Raw genomic sequence first — 14,368 nt, 5'->3', positions numbered from 1 at the left:
AACACGACTCATCTCAGGCACCCTCAGGAGCAGGTGGTGCCTTGACTCCATCAACTTGCTCAACATATCTGACTTGTGCCTTTTCTACTGGAAATGCATTTAGATTTTTTATGCATAGAACTTTAAAAGAAAATAGTCTCCACTTTTGAAGTTAGTAAACTGATGGGTTCTTAAGACTGTATTACCAAGGAAGGCCAGGCGTGGGAGCTCACACCTATAATCCCAGCACTTGGGGAGTCTGAGGCGGGCGGATCACTTGAGGTCAGGAGTTCCAGGCCAGCCTGGCCAACATGGTGAAACCCCATCTCTACTAATCATACAAAAAGTAGCCTGTTGCGGTGGTACAAGCCTGTAATCCCAGCTACTCAGTAAGCTGAGGCAGGACAATCTCTTGAACCCGGGAGGTGGAGGTTGCAGTGAGCAGAGATAATGCCACTGCACTCTAGCCTAGGCAACAGGGCAAGACTTCATTTAAAAAAAAAAACAGAGAGAGAGACAGAGATCATTCACATAAAATTCACACATTTGAAGTGCACAATCTATGGTTTTTAATGTGTTCACAAATATCTGTAATCATCACCACAGCTAGTGTTAGTACATTTTCACCTCCCTAAAAGAAAGCTTTTACCTAGATGGCACCACTGCACTCCAGCCTGGGCGAAAGGGCAAGAGTCCATCTCAAAAAAAAAAAAAAGACAAAAAAAGATTGTATTACCAAGGCAGACATGGTCTTGAATTCCAGTTCTACCACCTTTCTCCATTTACTAGGTACTATGATCTGATCTGAGTAGGAAACATTCCTGAAGAAATCATAGAACCCAGCAGATTTCAATGTATGCAGTGAATTACATGGAGTCACATCAATTATTTAAGTGATTTCAATAGAACTGACTTCAGGGGAAATCAGAGGTTGCGGGGTGAGGTATAGGGGACACAGAGGAACACAGAGATCGACTTACTGCCACTCCAGTTAAAGCTGTGAGCACACCGGAAAAGAATCCCCCTCCCCTCTGCTGATTCGCCCGGCCTGTGTTAGGAGCTAAAGGAATCTGATCATTCCCATATTTCTGAAAGGCTGCAAGGCTTTGGACTATGTCATTATTCTGCTGAATGTCTTCAAATCTCATTCTAATGGCATCAGGAAATAACTTTTCAATGGCATCCCTATGGAGAATAGAAAAAAAAATTAAGACAGTTGTTTGACTAAATATAATGTTTAAAGGCCAAAAAAACCCTGATAGTCAATATTTAATAATATATAGTTACCCTAGGAGAATTGACAAGAAATATATTATAGTCCTGTGGGTAAAAGCAAAAAATTTGAAACAATCTATTAGGTTGTTTACTATTACTTTCTTTTTTTTTTTTTAAATGAGATGGAGTCTTACTCTGTTGCCCAGACTGGGGCTGGAGTGCAGTGGCGCAATCTTGGCTCACTGGTGCGCACCACCACGCCCAGATAATTTTTTATTTTTATTTTTAGTAGAGATGGGGTTTCACTATGTTGCCCAGGCTGGTATCGAACTCCTGAGCTCAGGCAATCTGTCCACCTCGGCCTCCCAAAGTGCTAGGATTACAGGCATGAGCCACTGCACCCAGCCTACCATTACTTTCAATGGTAAAAACCACAATTACTTTCGCACCAACCTGATGATATACGTTTACCAGTTGATTTAAAATAGGAAACTGCAGAACCATGCAGACAGCACATCAGTAAGGTGAGAAAATACTTGCATTTTCTACTGGCACTTTTTTTTTTTTGAGACAGAGTCTTGCTCTGTCACCCAGGCTGGAGTGCAGTGTCCTGATCTCAGTTTACTGCAACCTCCGCATCCTTCAAGTGATTCTCATGTCTCAGCCTCCTGAGTAGCTGGGATTATAAGCATGCGCCATTACACCAGGCTAATTCTGTATTTTTGGTCATGTTGGCCAGGGTGGTCTTAAACTCCTGGCCTCATGAGATCTGCCTGCCTCGGCCCTCCCAAGGTACTGTGATTGCAGGCTTGAGCCACCGTGCCCAGCCTGGCACATGTATGTATGTTTAAAAGTATTTTTAAGCAGTGGCTCATGCCTGTAATCCCAGCACTATGGGAGGCCAAGACGGGTGAGGTCAGGAGTTCGAGACCAGCCTGGCCAAAATCGTGAAACACTGTCTCTACTGAAAATATAAACATTTGCCAAGCGCGGTGGCTCACGCCTATAATCCCAGCACTTTGGGAGGCCAAGGCGGGCGGATCACCTGACAGAAGGAGCTTGAGACTAGCCTCACCAACATGGGGAAACCCCATCTCTACTAAAAATACAAAATTAGTTGGGCGTGTGGCAGGTGCCTGTAATCCCAGCTACTAGGGAAGCTGAGGCAGGAGAATCGCTTGAACCCGGGAGGGAGATGTTGTGGTGAGTCAAGATTACGCCATTGCACTCCAGCCTGGAAAACAAGAGCGAAACTCCATCTCAAAAAACAAACCAAAAAAATCCAATAAATTAGCTAGGCCTAGTAGCAGGCGCCTGTAATCCCAGCTACTCCGGAGGCTGAGGAAGGAGAATCGCTTGAACCTAGGAGGTGGAGGTTGCAGTGAGCCAAGGTCACACCACTGCACTCCAGCCTGGGTGACAGAGTGAGACTTTGTCTCAAAGAACATAACCAATGAATATATGAATATTTCATATATATATGAAACAACGTATATATGTATCTTATGTTATTAAAATCAGTTTATAAGAAGGGAAAAAAGCAAAATTCAGTAATAAGAGAAAGACCAGCTTAAATTGTAGGGATCTTTCTAAATTTTCAGTTATACACAAAGAACCCTCCTTTAATTTCAGATTAAATTTAACCTTCAGCTAAAGCAAGACTGACAGGTAAGAGCAAAGTGTAAACATATCTTTTGTGAAAAAGAAAAGATTGGGTTCATGGAACTTTTTTTTTTTTTTTTGAAACGGAGTCTCGCTCTGTCGCCCAGGCTGGAGTGCAGTGGCGCGATCTCGGCTCACTGCAAGCTCTGCCTCCTGGGTTCACGCCATTCTCCTGCCCCAGCCTCCCGAGTAGCTGGGACTACAGGCACCCGCCACCACGCCCGGCTAATTTTTTGTATTTTTAGTAGAGACGGGGTTTCACCGTGTTAGCCAGGATGGTCTTGATCTGCTGACCTCGTGATCTGCCCATCTTGGCCTCCCAAAGAGCTGGGATTACAGGCGTGAGCCACCGCGCCCGGCCTCATGGAACTTTCTAGTACTCTGTTGAAATCAAGAAGGGCACACACATTGCTAAGACAATAGAAGGCAGGAAGAGGATTTAAGCCTCAGAGCCTTCACAGGTACACTATGAACCAAGGAAGCAGAAAATAACAAGTTATCTGAAAGGTGGCTTTGGCACTGTGTCGCTACACATGAGAAACTCTATTAATGTGATAACTGGAACTGGGGTTATTTAAAGATTATTAAAATTAGCAACAAACCAGTTATTCACAATTGTACAGTTATACCATTTGCTTTCTTTCCTTTTTTATTTTCGAGACAGGGTCTTGCTGTGTTGCCCAGGCTGGAGTGCAGTGGTGTGAGCTCACTGCAGCCTCAAACTCCCAGGCTCAAGCAATCCTCCCATCTCAGCCACTGGCATAGCTGGGCATAGCACAGGCATGTGCCACCACACCTGGCTAACTTTTAAAACTTTCTGTAGAGATAAGGACTCACTGTGTTGCCCAGGTTGGTTCTAAATTTCTGGTGTCAAGCAATGTTCCTGCCTTAGCCTCCAAAAGTGTTGGGATTACAGGCGTGAGCCACTGGTCTGGACTTTATGACAGGATTACCAGCAATGGTTGGCTAACCAGACTTTCTTTCCTTCCTTCATTCATAATAAATAATTTAAAAAGTCATGGTCACCTATGAGGAAGATAATCTGGATTTCCAGTTCCTTGAGCCCCCTGACTCATATTCCAGAAGATCCACTATGACCCCAAGGAGGTGGGTTCCAAGTGTGCAACCTTTCAAACACTGCTGTTCTCATTAAGAGAAAGCCCACTGGCCAGACGTGGTGGCTCACACCTGTAATCCCAGCACTTTGGGAGGCTGAAGTGGGAGGAACACTTGAGGTCAGGAGTTTGAGACCAGCCTGGGCAACATAGCGAGACCCCATCTCAGTTAAAAAAAAAAAAAAAAGCAAGAGAGAAACCACATTTCATGGGCTATCTGTGCTACCAGTACAGGCTGAGCATTACCTGAGGAGAATATTGACTTTTGGGAAACCTTCCCATTTTTCTCTGCATTCTGGACATTCTGTTTTCTTTGAAGATGCCCACCACAAAGCAAGGCAGTGACGGCAGAAGCTGTGCCCACAGTTCAAGGTGGTGGGGTTAACCAGGATGTCGTAGCAGCAGTGGCAAGAAAATTCACTAACAGAAATCTGAGGGCCGGTGCTTTTCAGAGGTTCATCTTTCTCAAGGTCCATTGTGTTCAGATAGTTTTTCTGAGGTTCCTCCATCTCTTAGCAAATTCTAGGTTCCAGAGACATAAAAAATTTCAGACGTAGAAAACTGCTGCAAAACATCATTAATCTAGGAAAAAAAAAAAAAGATAAGTGACAAAAATAAAGCAAATAGTAGTTGTTTGAAGAGTAGTTAATATAAAAGTATTGACATTCTAGCCAGGGGCAGTGGCTCATGCCTGTAATCCCAGCACTTTGGGAGGCCGAGGCAGGCGGATCATGAGGTCAGGAGTTCGAGACCATACTGGCTGACATGGTGAAACCCTGTCTCTACTAAAAATACAAAAAATTAGCTGGGCGTGGTGGTGGGCGCCTGTAGTCCCAGCTACTTGGGAGGTTGAGGCAGGAGAATGGCGTGAACCTGGGAGGCGGAGTTTGCAGTGAGCCGAGATCGCGTCACTGCCCTTCAGCCTGGGCGACAGGGCGATACTCTGTCTCAAAAAAAAGAAAAAAAAAGTATTGCCATTCTATTGAAGCCCTAATTTTTTTTTTTTTTTTTTTTTGAGACAGAGTCTTGCTCTCTGACCCAGGACGGAGTGCAGTGGCATCATCTCGGCTCACTGCAACCTCCACCTCCTGGGTTCAAGCAATTCTCCTGCCTCAGCCTCCCCAGTAGCTGGGACTACAGGTGCAAGTCACCACATCTGGTTAATTTTTTGTATTTTTTAGTAGAGATTGGGTTTCACCGTGTTAGCCAGGATGGTCTCAATCTCCTGACCTCGTGATTCGCCTGCCTTGGCCTCCCAAAGTGCTAAGATTACAGGCATGAGCCACTGCGCCCAGCCTAATTTTTTTGGGGGGGGGGGTGGAGGGCAGGGAGGCTTTCTGATAAAGACCAGAAAACTTTCTAGACAAATTGTAAAGGAGCTGTAATACTAAAGCTCTAACTTTTATTAATTCATTCATTCATTCTCAACAAGGCTGGAGTCCAGTGGCACAATCACAGCTCACTGCAGCCTCGACTTCCCAGGCTCAGGTGATCCTTCCACCTCACCCTCCTGAGTAGCTGGGATTACAGATGTGCAGCACGACCCCAGGTAATTTTTTGTATTTTTAGTAGAGATGCGGTTTCACCACGTTGCCCAGGCTGGAGATCTAATTTTTAAATGTGACAAATTTGATTTATTGAAATCCACATACCATAAACCATATAATCAGCATTGAATTTCTTTCTGGCCTATTTGTTATACTTTTCAAAAGTAGTAAAGCAAAATGATATGTGTAGTGGAAGGTTCAATACACTCGAAGGATGTGGGCAGACATTTCTGGATCATTCTCCTTCACTAACTTCCTTAGAAAATGAAATTTCCCTGATCTCAGTATTCTCAATTAAATTTCCTTTTTTTTTTTCTTTTGAGACGAAGTCTCACTCTGTCACCCAGGCTGGAGTGCGGTGATACAATCTTGGCTCATATCAACCTCTGCCTGCCAGCTTCAAGCAATTCTGCCTTGGCCTCCCAAGTAGCTGGGATTACAGGTGCATGCCATTGGGCCCAGATAACTTTTGTATTTTTAGTAGAGATGGGTTTTTGCCATGTTGGCCAGGCTGGTCTTGAACTCCTGACCTTAGGTGATCCACCCTCTTCAGCCTCCCAAAGTGCTGGGATTACAGGTGTGAGCCATCACATCTGGCTTTAATTTTTGTATTTTTAGTAGAGGCGGGTTTTCACCATATTGGCTAGGCTGGTCTCGAACTCCTGACCTCGAGTGATCTGCCGGTCTTGGCCTATCAAAGTGCTGGGATTAAAGGTGTGAGCTACTATGCCTGGTCTCAATTAAATTCCCAAAGACCTTTCCAGGTCTATGATTTTAAATAAACCAGCTTCTTGGCCTGGTAAAATGTCTGGGGTTGGTAACAACAGATATGTTTCCTGTAAATAACACTTTTTGTGCACACAAATGTGCCTTCTCATTAGGCAATCATTATTTTATAAATATTTGATTTCAGAGGCTCTAATGGGAGCAATTCTAAGAAGTGAGTGAAGCCTTGTTTTCCAGCTGTGCCAGGCCAAATTTTTTTTTTTTTTTGAGATGGAGTCTGGCTCTGTCGCCCAGGCTGGAGTGCAGTGGCCGGATCTCAGCTCACTGCAAGCTCTGCCTCCCGGGTTTAAGCCATTCTCCTGTCTCAGCCTCCTGAGTAGCTGGGACTACAGGCGCCCACCACCTCGCCCGGCTAGTTTTTTGTACCTTTTAGTAGAGACGGGGTTTCACCGTGTTAGCCAGGATGGTCTCGATCTCCTGACCTCGTGATCCGCCCGTCTCAGCCTCCCAAAGTGCTGGGATTACAGGCTTGAGCCACCGCGCCCGGCCGCCAGGCCAAATCTGCCAAGGCTCAATATACCTTTTCCCCCCCAGATCAACACCAAAACGCATCTCGTGCACTCTGGATCCAGCCAGCTTGGTGCCACAGAAATGCTAACATTACTAATATGCAAATGACAAAGGACCATTCTCTTCTTGTTTTAATCTGGGTTTTAGAAGATATTTAAAAAAAATTTTTTAATTGGGAAGTAGTATGACACAGATCTTGGAGTTAGACTCTTAACTCCCCCAAGTCACTAGCTCTGTGACTCTGCAGAAGTTACTCGAGCTCTCTGATCAAGTTTCTTCAACTGTGAAATGGTGGCCACAGTACACAAACCATCAAGATTTCTTGTGAGGATTAGAGACAGTGAAGGAAAGTGGCTCAGAATTTGTAAGGTGTAAATACGGGCTATAGAAATGATTATTCATACTATTTCTGGTGAGTTTCTCAATCTTGCTATTGTGAAGGAAAAGAATGAAAATTGCTCTCCACCGCCCACACTGGCCACACAGGAAAGGGCTCATGCTTCATGCTCTGGAGGCACAGTGGTTAGGAACACAGGTCCCATGGCTGGGCTGCCTGGGTTCTCACCCCACCTCTGCCATTTACCAACAGTGAGGCTCAGCTTGCTCACCGTATAGATGAGGGACAATGACAGCACTTAACCACACTGGGAGTTTTGCAGCATTAAATAAGATAATCCGAGTTAAGTACCTAGTACAGAGCCTGGCACATGGTAAGTCTACCACAAATGGTAACAATTCACTTTTTATTTTATTATTTATTTTATTTTTTGAGACAGAGTTTCATTCTTGTTGCCCAGGCTGGAGTGCAATAGCGCAATCTCAGCTCACTGCAACCCTGCCTCCTGGGGTTCAAGTGATTCTCCTGCCTCAGCCTCCTGAGTAGCTGGGATTACAGGCATGCACCACCACGTCCAGCTAATTTTGTGTTTTTAGTCGAGACAGGGTTTCACCATGTTGGTCAGGTTGGTCTTGAACTCCTGACTTCAGGCAATCTGCCCGCCTTGGCCTCCCAAAGTGCTGGGATTACAGGTGTGAACAACCGAGCCTGGCCCAATTCACTTGATTTTTAAAATACAGTGATCAGAGAATTTTATCACCCTTTATAGGGTACAAAATGTTACATACTACATAAAAACACCATATTTTAAATAAGTAAATCTAGAAACAGAGACCAGAAGATAAAAAGTTAGTAGTAGGTGTATTTAATGGAGGCAAGACATGAGTGACTTTTTTTTCCCTGCATTTGTCAAGTTTTTTTTTTTTTTTTTGAGACAGAGTCTCGCTCTGTCGCCCAGGCTGGAGTGCAGTGGCCGGATCTCAGCTCACTGCAAGCTCCGCCTCCTGGGTTTACACCATTCTCCTGCCTCAGCCTCCCGAGTAGATGGGACTACAGGCGCCGCCACCTCGCCCGGCTGTTTTTTTGTATTTTTTAGTAGAGACGGGCTTTCACCGTGTTCGCCAGGATGGTCTCGATCTTCTGACCTCGTGATCCGCCCGTCTTGAGCCACCGCGCCTGGCCTTGCCAAGTTGTTTTTTAATGGAAATGTATGATTTGTATAATAATTGTAAAAAACATAATATAGTTGTAAAAAAATATATTGTATTACTTGTGGCCAAACATAGTGGGAGAGCTTCAACTCAGGGAATAAACACAGCTACATTTTATGCCCCGTGTTAAGAGTGGAATGGAGGTTACTCATCCAAGCAATAAAAAGATAATTAGGTCAAGATAAGATAAACATAAATTTTAAAAATATAACTAAAAAATTTATTCACAGTAAAAGATGATCGATCGTAAAGATGGGAGCAATCGGCCGGGTGCAGTGGCTCATGCCTGTAATCCCAGCACTTTGGGAGGCTGAGGCAGGCAGATCACCTGAGGTCAGGAGTTTGAGACCAGCCTGGCAAACATGGTGAAACCCTCTGTCTCTACTAAAAATATAAAACGTAGCCGAGTGTGGTGGCAGGTGCCTGTAGTCCCAGCTACTTGGGAAACTGATGCAGGAGAATTGCTTGATCCCGGGAGGGGGTAGTTGGAGTGAGCAGAGATCTCATCACTGCACTCCAGCCTGGGTGACAGAGTGAAACTTCAGCTCAAAAAAAAAAAAGGATGGGAGCAATCTTCCACATAACCCCTTCAAAAACCGTTCTTTTAGGCTGGGCACAGTGGTTCATGCCTGTAATCTCAGCATATTGGTAGGCTGAGTGGGAGGATCACTTGAGGCCAGAAGTTTGAGAGCAGCCTGGGCAACACGGTGAGACCTTGTCTTTACAATAAAATTTTTAAAAAAGTTAGCCGGCTGTGGTGGTGCATGTCTGTAGTCCCATCTACTTGGGAGCACTACTTGAGCCCAGGAGTTGGATGTTACAATGAACTATGATTGAACAACTGAACAGCAGCCTGACCAACAGAGCAAGTCCCCATCTCTAACAAAACAACAAAAAACCATTCTTTCTCTTTTCATTTTTTTTGAGACAGGGTCTTGCTCTGTCATCCAAGGTGGAGTGCAGTGGCATGATCTGGGCTTAATGCAACCTCTGCCTCTCAGGTTCAAGTGACTTTCCCATCTCGGCCTCTCTAGTAGCAAGGATTACAGGTGCCTGCCGCCACGCCCAGCTCATTTTTGTATTTTTAGTAAAGACAGGATTTCACATACAAAAAATTAGCCAGGCGTGGTGGCAGGTACCTGTAATCCCAGCTAATTAGAAGGCTGGGGTAAGAGAATTGCTTGAACCCGGGAGGCAGAGGTTGCCGTGAGCCGAGATTGCACCATTGCACTCCAGCCTGGGTGACAAGAGGAAGACTCCGTTTAAGAAAAAAAAAAAAAACATAGGGTTTCACCATGCTGGCCAGACTTATCTCGAACTCCTGACCTCAAGTGATCTGCACGCCTCAGGCTCCCAAAGTGCTGGGAATACAGAAGGGAGACACCACGCTTGGCAAAAAACTTTTTTTTTTGAGACGGAGTCTCGCTCTATTGCCCAGGCTGGAGTGCAGTGGCGTGATCTCGGCTCACTGCTAGCTCCGCCTCCTAGGTTCACACCATTCTCCTGCCTCAGCCTCCTGAGTAGCTGGGACTACAGGCGCCTGCCACCATGCCCAGCTACTTTTTTGTATTTTTAGTAAAGACAGAGTTTCACTGTGTTAGCTAGGATGGTCTTGATCTCCTAACCTTGTGATCTGCCGTCTTGGCCTCCCAAAGTGCTACGATTACAGGCATGAAAAAACTTTTTTTTTTTTTTCCTTTTTTTTGGGAAGAGAAAGAGTGTAAACAAATGTTCTCAACAAATTCCAGATTATTTCTGATGACCAATCATTTTTGCTCATTATTTTTATGTTTAAGAACATTTAAAAAACTTCTAAGTGCTTTCTTTTGGACAGCCTCTTACATTGTTACAGACGTGGGAGATCTTATATAGGTTTTTCGAAAAAAAGTAGGATTTTCTTAAAGTAGTTCCTTTATTCTACTAATGCTGATGAAACAATGACCATGTGGAGAGCATTAACCTAGGAGAGGACAATCAAACCATTAATATCCATTAAGCATCTCCTATGAACTGGTGGAATCGGTGTCCGAGGAAAGAATAGAGACAGCCGGGTATGGTGGCTTAATCCTAGTACTTTGGGAGGCCGTGGCAGGCGGATTGCCTGGGTTCAGGAGTTGGAGACCAGCCTGGGCAACATGGCAAAACCCTGCCTCTGCCAAAAATACAAAAAAAAAAAAAAAAAAAAAAAAAAAAAAAAAATTAGCCAGGCATGGTGGCATGTGCCTATGGGCCAAGTTACTGTGGAGGCTGACGTGGGAGGATTGCTTGAGTCTGGAAGACGGAGGTTTCAGTGCGCTGCGATCCTGTCACTGCACTCCAGCCTGGGTGATGGAGTGAGACCCCAACTCCAAAACAAAAACAAACAAAAGAAAGACAAACAGACAGAGACTTCTGAGTGAGGACTGTGAGAGGGCGAGGGCTGGCTTGGGCACTGTCCTGGTGTTTGCACTGAGCAAGGAGAGACAGCTGGAGACGCACGGCTGACACGGGGTCTTGCATGCCAGGTTGATCAGAGGCAGTCAGAAGGGAGACAGGAGCACAGAAAGGTTTCAGAGGCAATAAGATCAGCAAAGCTGGGCTTGGTGATGCTAAATCTCATCACGAATGAGTGATAGGCTGGAAGCAGGGAGAACAATTAGAGATAAGTTAGAAATCAGGCTGGACACGGTGGCTCACACCTGTAATCTCAGCACTTTGGGAGGCTGAGGCAGGCGGATCACGAGGTCAGGAGTTTGAGACCAGTCTGGCCAGCATGGTGAAACCGTCTCTATTAAAAATACAAAAATGAGCTGGACATGGTGGCGCACGCCTGTAATTCCAGCTACTTGGGAGGCTGAGGTAGGAGAATCGCTTGACCCTGGGAGGTGGAGGTTGCAGTGAGCTGAGATCGTGCCACTGCACTCCAGCCTGGGCAACAGAGTGAGACTCTCTCAAAACAAAAAACAAATAACTAAACAAACAAACAAAATAAAGCAGGTGTTCTCACTTCTGGGGGTAGGATGGCAGAAGAGAAAATGCAAAGAAGAGGCTAAATGTGAGAGACATTAAGAAAATAATGTATAGGCTTCAGTGACTAGAGAGAAAGAATGATCAAAGATGCTGGTTAGGGCCGGGTGTGGTGGCTCACGCCTGTAATACCAGCACTTTAGGAGGCAGAGGCAGCGGAGCATGAGGCCAGAAGTTCGAGACCAGCCTGCTCAACATGGTGAAACCCCATTTCTACTAAAAATAAAAAAAATTAGCTGGGCGTGGTGGCGGGCGCTTGTAATCCCAGCTACTCAGGAGGCTGAGGCAGGAGAATTGTTGGAACCTGGGAGGCAGAGGTTGCAGTGAGCTGAGATTCCGCCATTGCACTCCAGGCTGGGCAACAGTGCAAGATGACGTCTCAACAAAAAACAGACAAACAAAAAAAGAGATGCTGGTTAGATTTCAGAACAAGGGAAGAAAAACTGTACTTCTGAGAGAAACTGCATCCCCGAAAACAAATCTTAGTGCCAATCTCGGAAAGAATGTAAGTTGAATTTCAGAAATGCTATGTTTGAGGTAGTAAGACGTCCAGGTGGAAACGTCTAGTGAGAAGCTGGAGACACAAAACTGTCATTGAGAATAAGAACAACACTAAAGGTATGAATTTCAGAGTCATCTGCAGAGAAATTACAAATAACATATATAGAAATTAATCTCTCTTGGCAGGGTGTGGTGGCTCATATCTGTAATCCCAGCACTTTGGGAAGCAGAGGTGGGTAGATCACCTGAGGTCAGGAGTTCCAGACCAGCCTGGCCAACATGGCAAAACCCCATCTCTACTAAAAATACAAAAATTAGCCAGGTATGGTGGTGTGTGCCTGTAATCCCAGCTACTCGGGAGGCTGTGGCAGCAGAATGGCTTGAACCCGGGTGGCAGAGGTTGCAGTGAGCCGAGATCGTGCCATTGCACTCCAGAGCCTGGGTGATAGAGTGAGATTCTGTCTCAAAAAAAAAAAAAAAAAAAAAAAAAGAAAGAAAAAGAAAAAGAAATTAATCTCTCACAAATTAGCCTTTTTTGGGGGGCTACGGGAGAGGGTCTCATTTGTTTTGCCCAGGCCAGAGTGCAGTGTGCAGTGGGGTGATCATAGCTCACTGCAGCCTTGACTTCCCAGGCTCAGGTGATCCTCTTACCTCAGCCTTCCCAGCAGCTGGGACTAGAGGCACACACCACTACACCTGGCTACTTTTTTATAGAGATGGAATTTCGCCATGTTGCCCAGGCTGGTCTTGAACTGGGCACAAGTGATTCTCCTGCCTCAGCCTCCAAAAGTGCTAGGACTACAAGCTCGAACCACTGTACCCGACCAAATTAGCCTTCTAAGAACTAGAATAGGCCGGGCACGGTGGCTCACGTCTGTAATTCCAACCCTTTGGGAGGCCAAGGCAGGCAAATCGCCTGAGATCAGGAATTCAGAGGCCAGGCGCGGTGGCTCAAGCCTGTAATCCCAGCACTTTGGGAGGCCGAGACGGGCGGATCACGAGGTCAGGAGATCGAGACCATCATGGCTAACACGGTGAAACCCCGTCTCTACTAAAAAATACAAAAAACTAGCCGGGCGAGGTGGCGGCGCCTGTAGTCCCAGCTACTCGGGAGGCTGAGGCAGGAGAATGGCGTAAACCCGGGAGGCGGAGCTTGCAGTGAGCTGAGATCTGGCCACTACACTCCAGCCCGGGCGACAGAGGCAGACTCCGTCTCAAAAAAAAAAAAAAAAAAAAAAAAGGTGTATTTTATAAGTCACATCTTGCAAAACTGAGGTCATCATTAGCTCTGTTTTGTAATTCCCTTTAACAAATCAGAAACTGCATGGACTTTGATTACTTCTTAAGAGTTTTGCCAGTTTCATTTCTCCCTAAATTCAAAAAGCAAAAGCTAACAGAGAGTCTACATCCACAAACAAAATCAAAGGATATTTTCTGTATAACACTTGCCCGTATATATTTTGGTTATTTACACACATTTTACAAAGCAGTACTTTTAAAGGAGGGAAGTGCCTCTTTTTTTTTTTTTTTTTTTGAGACAGAGTCTCGCTCTGTCGCCCAGGCTGGAGTGCAGTGGCCTGATCTTGGCTCACTGCAAGCTCCTCCTCCCAGGTTCACGCCATTCTCCTATTCTCCTGCCTCAGCCTCCAGAGTAGCTGGGAATACAGGTGCCCACCACCATGCCTGGCTAATTTTTTTGTATTTTTTAGTAGAGATGGCGTTTCACCATGTTAGCCAGGATGGTCTTGATCTCCTGACCTCGTGATCCACCTGCCTCGGCCTCCCAAAGTGCTGGGATTACAGGCGTGAGCCACTGCGCCGGTGGAACTGCCTTTTAAGTGATAAAATCTAGTTCCAATACCAAAGTTAGAAGCTGTGGTGTTCTGACTTGGGTAAACACACCCTCCTGCACTGGCTATCATGAAAGACCTCTTTGAGAAGGCCTCCAGCTCCTAAGGATGTTTACAGTTGTTCTCTGGACACGTGGCTAGCTCTCAGCAGCAGGCTGCAGGCGTTAGAAGCAGCTCTCAGCTACTCTTCTCTTCACTATTTTCTCCATCTCAAAGGCTCCAAAGACAAGGAGGTAGGGGCAGATATGGAGAGGATTGCAGGGAGGAGAATCATTCTATTCCTACCCCTGGTGCTCCATTTATATGGATCCACTTGTGTTTAGGAAATTATAACTGTTAATTACCCAGTTTAGTTGATCTTAGCCAAAGGCTGAGAAGCAATAATTACTTAGTTCAAAAACGAATGGGAAGAATGACTGGGTTTGGGAAAATCTACAAAACAGCAAACAAACAAGTTTAAAACCATAGACCGAATACCATAGAACTGAAGAGTACAGCAAAACCTCAGGAATTTCCATAGGCACTGTGTCATTCTGAAGAGCTGAGGTTTCTAAATAAAAAGCTGGGTCTTCAACTGGAGTCTGGAGAGATGCCTCGGGAGGTCTGAATTCCACGCCACGCCTGTGTTTGTGTATGGCATGTGCACGTT

General features: G+C 45.4%; 1 protein-coding gene and 1 non-coding gene across 5 annotated transcripts in view; both read right to left on the bottom strand.

Annotated features, from left to right (window-relative positions):
- Positions 1 to 14,368, bottom strand: part of BFAR (bifunctional apoptosis regulator) — a 42,838-nt gene that overhangs the window by 20,825 nt on the left and 7,645 nt on the right. For 2 of the 4 annotated variants that reach the window (XR_005237708.2, XM_007986324.3), the window contains exons 2-3: positions 4,218 to 4,553; positions 960 to 1,164 (exon numbers count right to left, since the gene is read on the bottom strand). Coding sequence is in view for 3 of the 4 variants with exons in the window: in XM_007986324.3 (XP_007984515.1) it covers positions 960 to 1,164; positions 4,218 to 4,480 (468 nt within the window). In the remaining variant the exon portion in view is untranslated. The remainder of the gene's footprint in view (positions 1 to 959; positions 1,165 to 4,217; positions 4,554 to 14,368) is intronic. The other 2 variants (XM_037989830.2, XM_037989831.2) reach the window with 2 other exon arrangements.
- LOC119621232 (U7 small nuclear RNA) lies at positions 5,300 to 5,361 on the bottom strand. Its single transcript, XR_005237800.2, has one exon. It is a non-coding gene; the product is annotated as a U7 small nuclear RNA (small nuclear RNA).

Source organism: Chlorocebus sabaeus, chromosome 5, assembly GCF_047675955.1.
Source record: "Chlorocebus sabaeus isolate Y175 chromosome 5, mChlSab1.0.hap1, whole genome shotgun sequence".
Classification (NCBI taxonomy): domain Eukaryota; kingdom Metazoa; phylum Chordata; class Mammalia; order Primates; family Cercopithecidae; genus Chlorocebus; species Chlorocebus sabaeus.
Note: the sequence above shows the minus strand (reverse complement) of the source record. Positions and strands in the feature narration are given on the sequence as shown.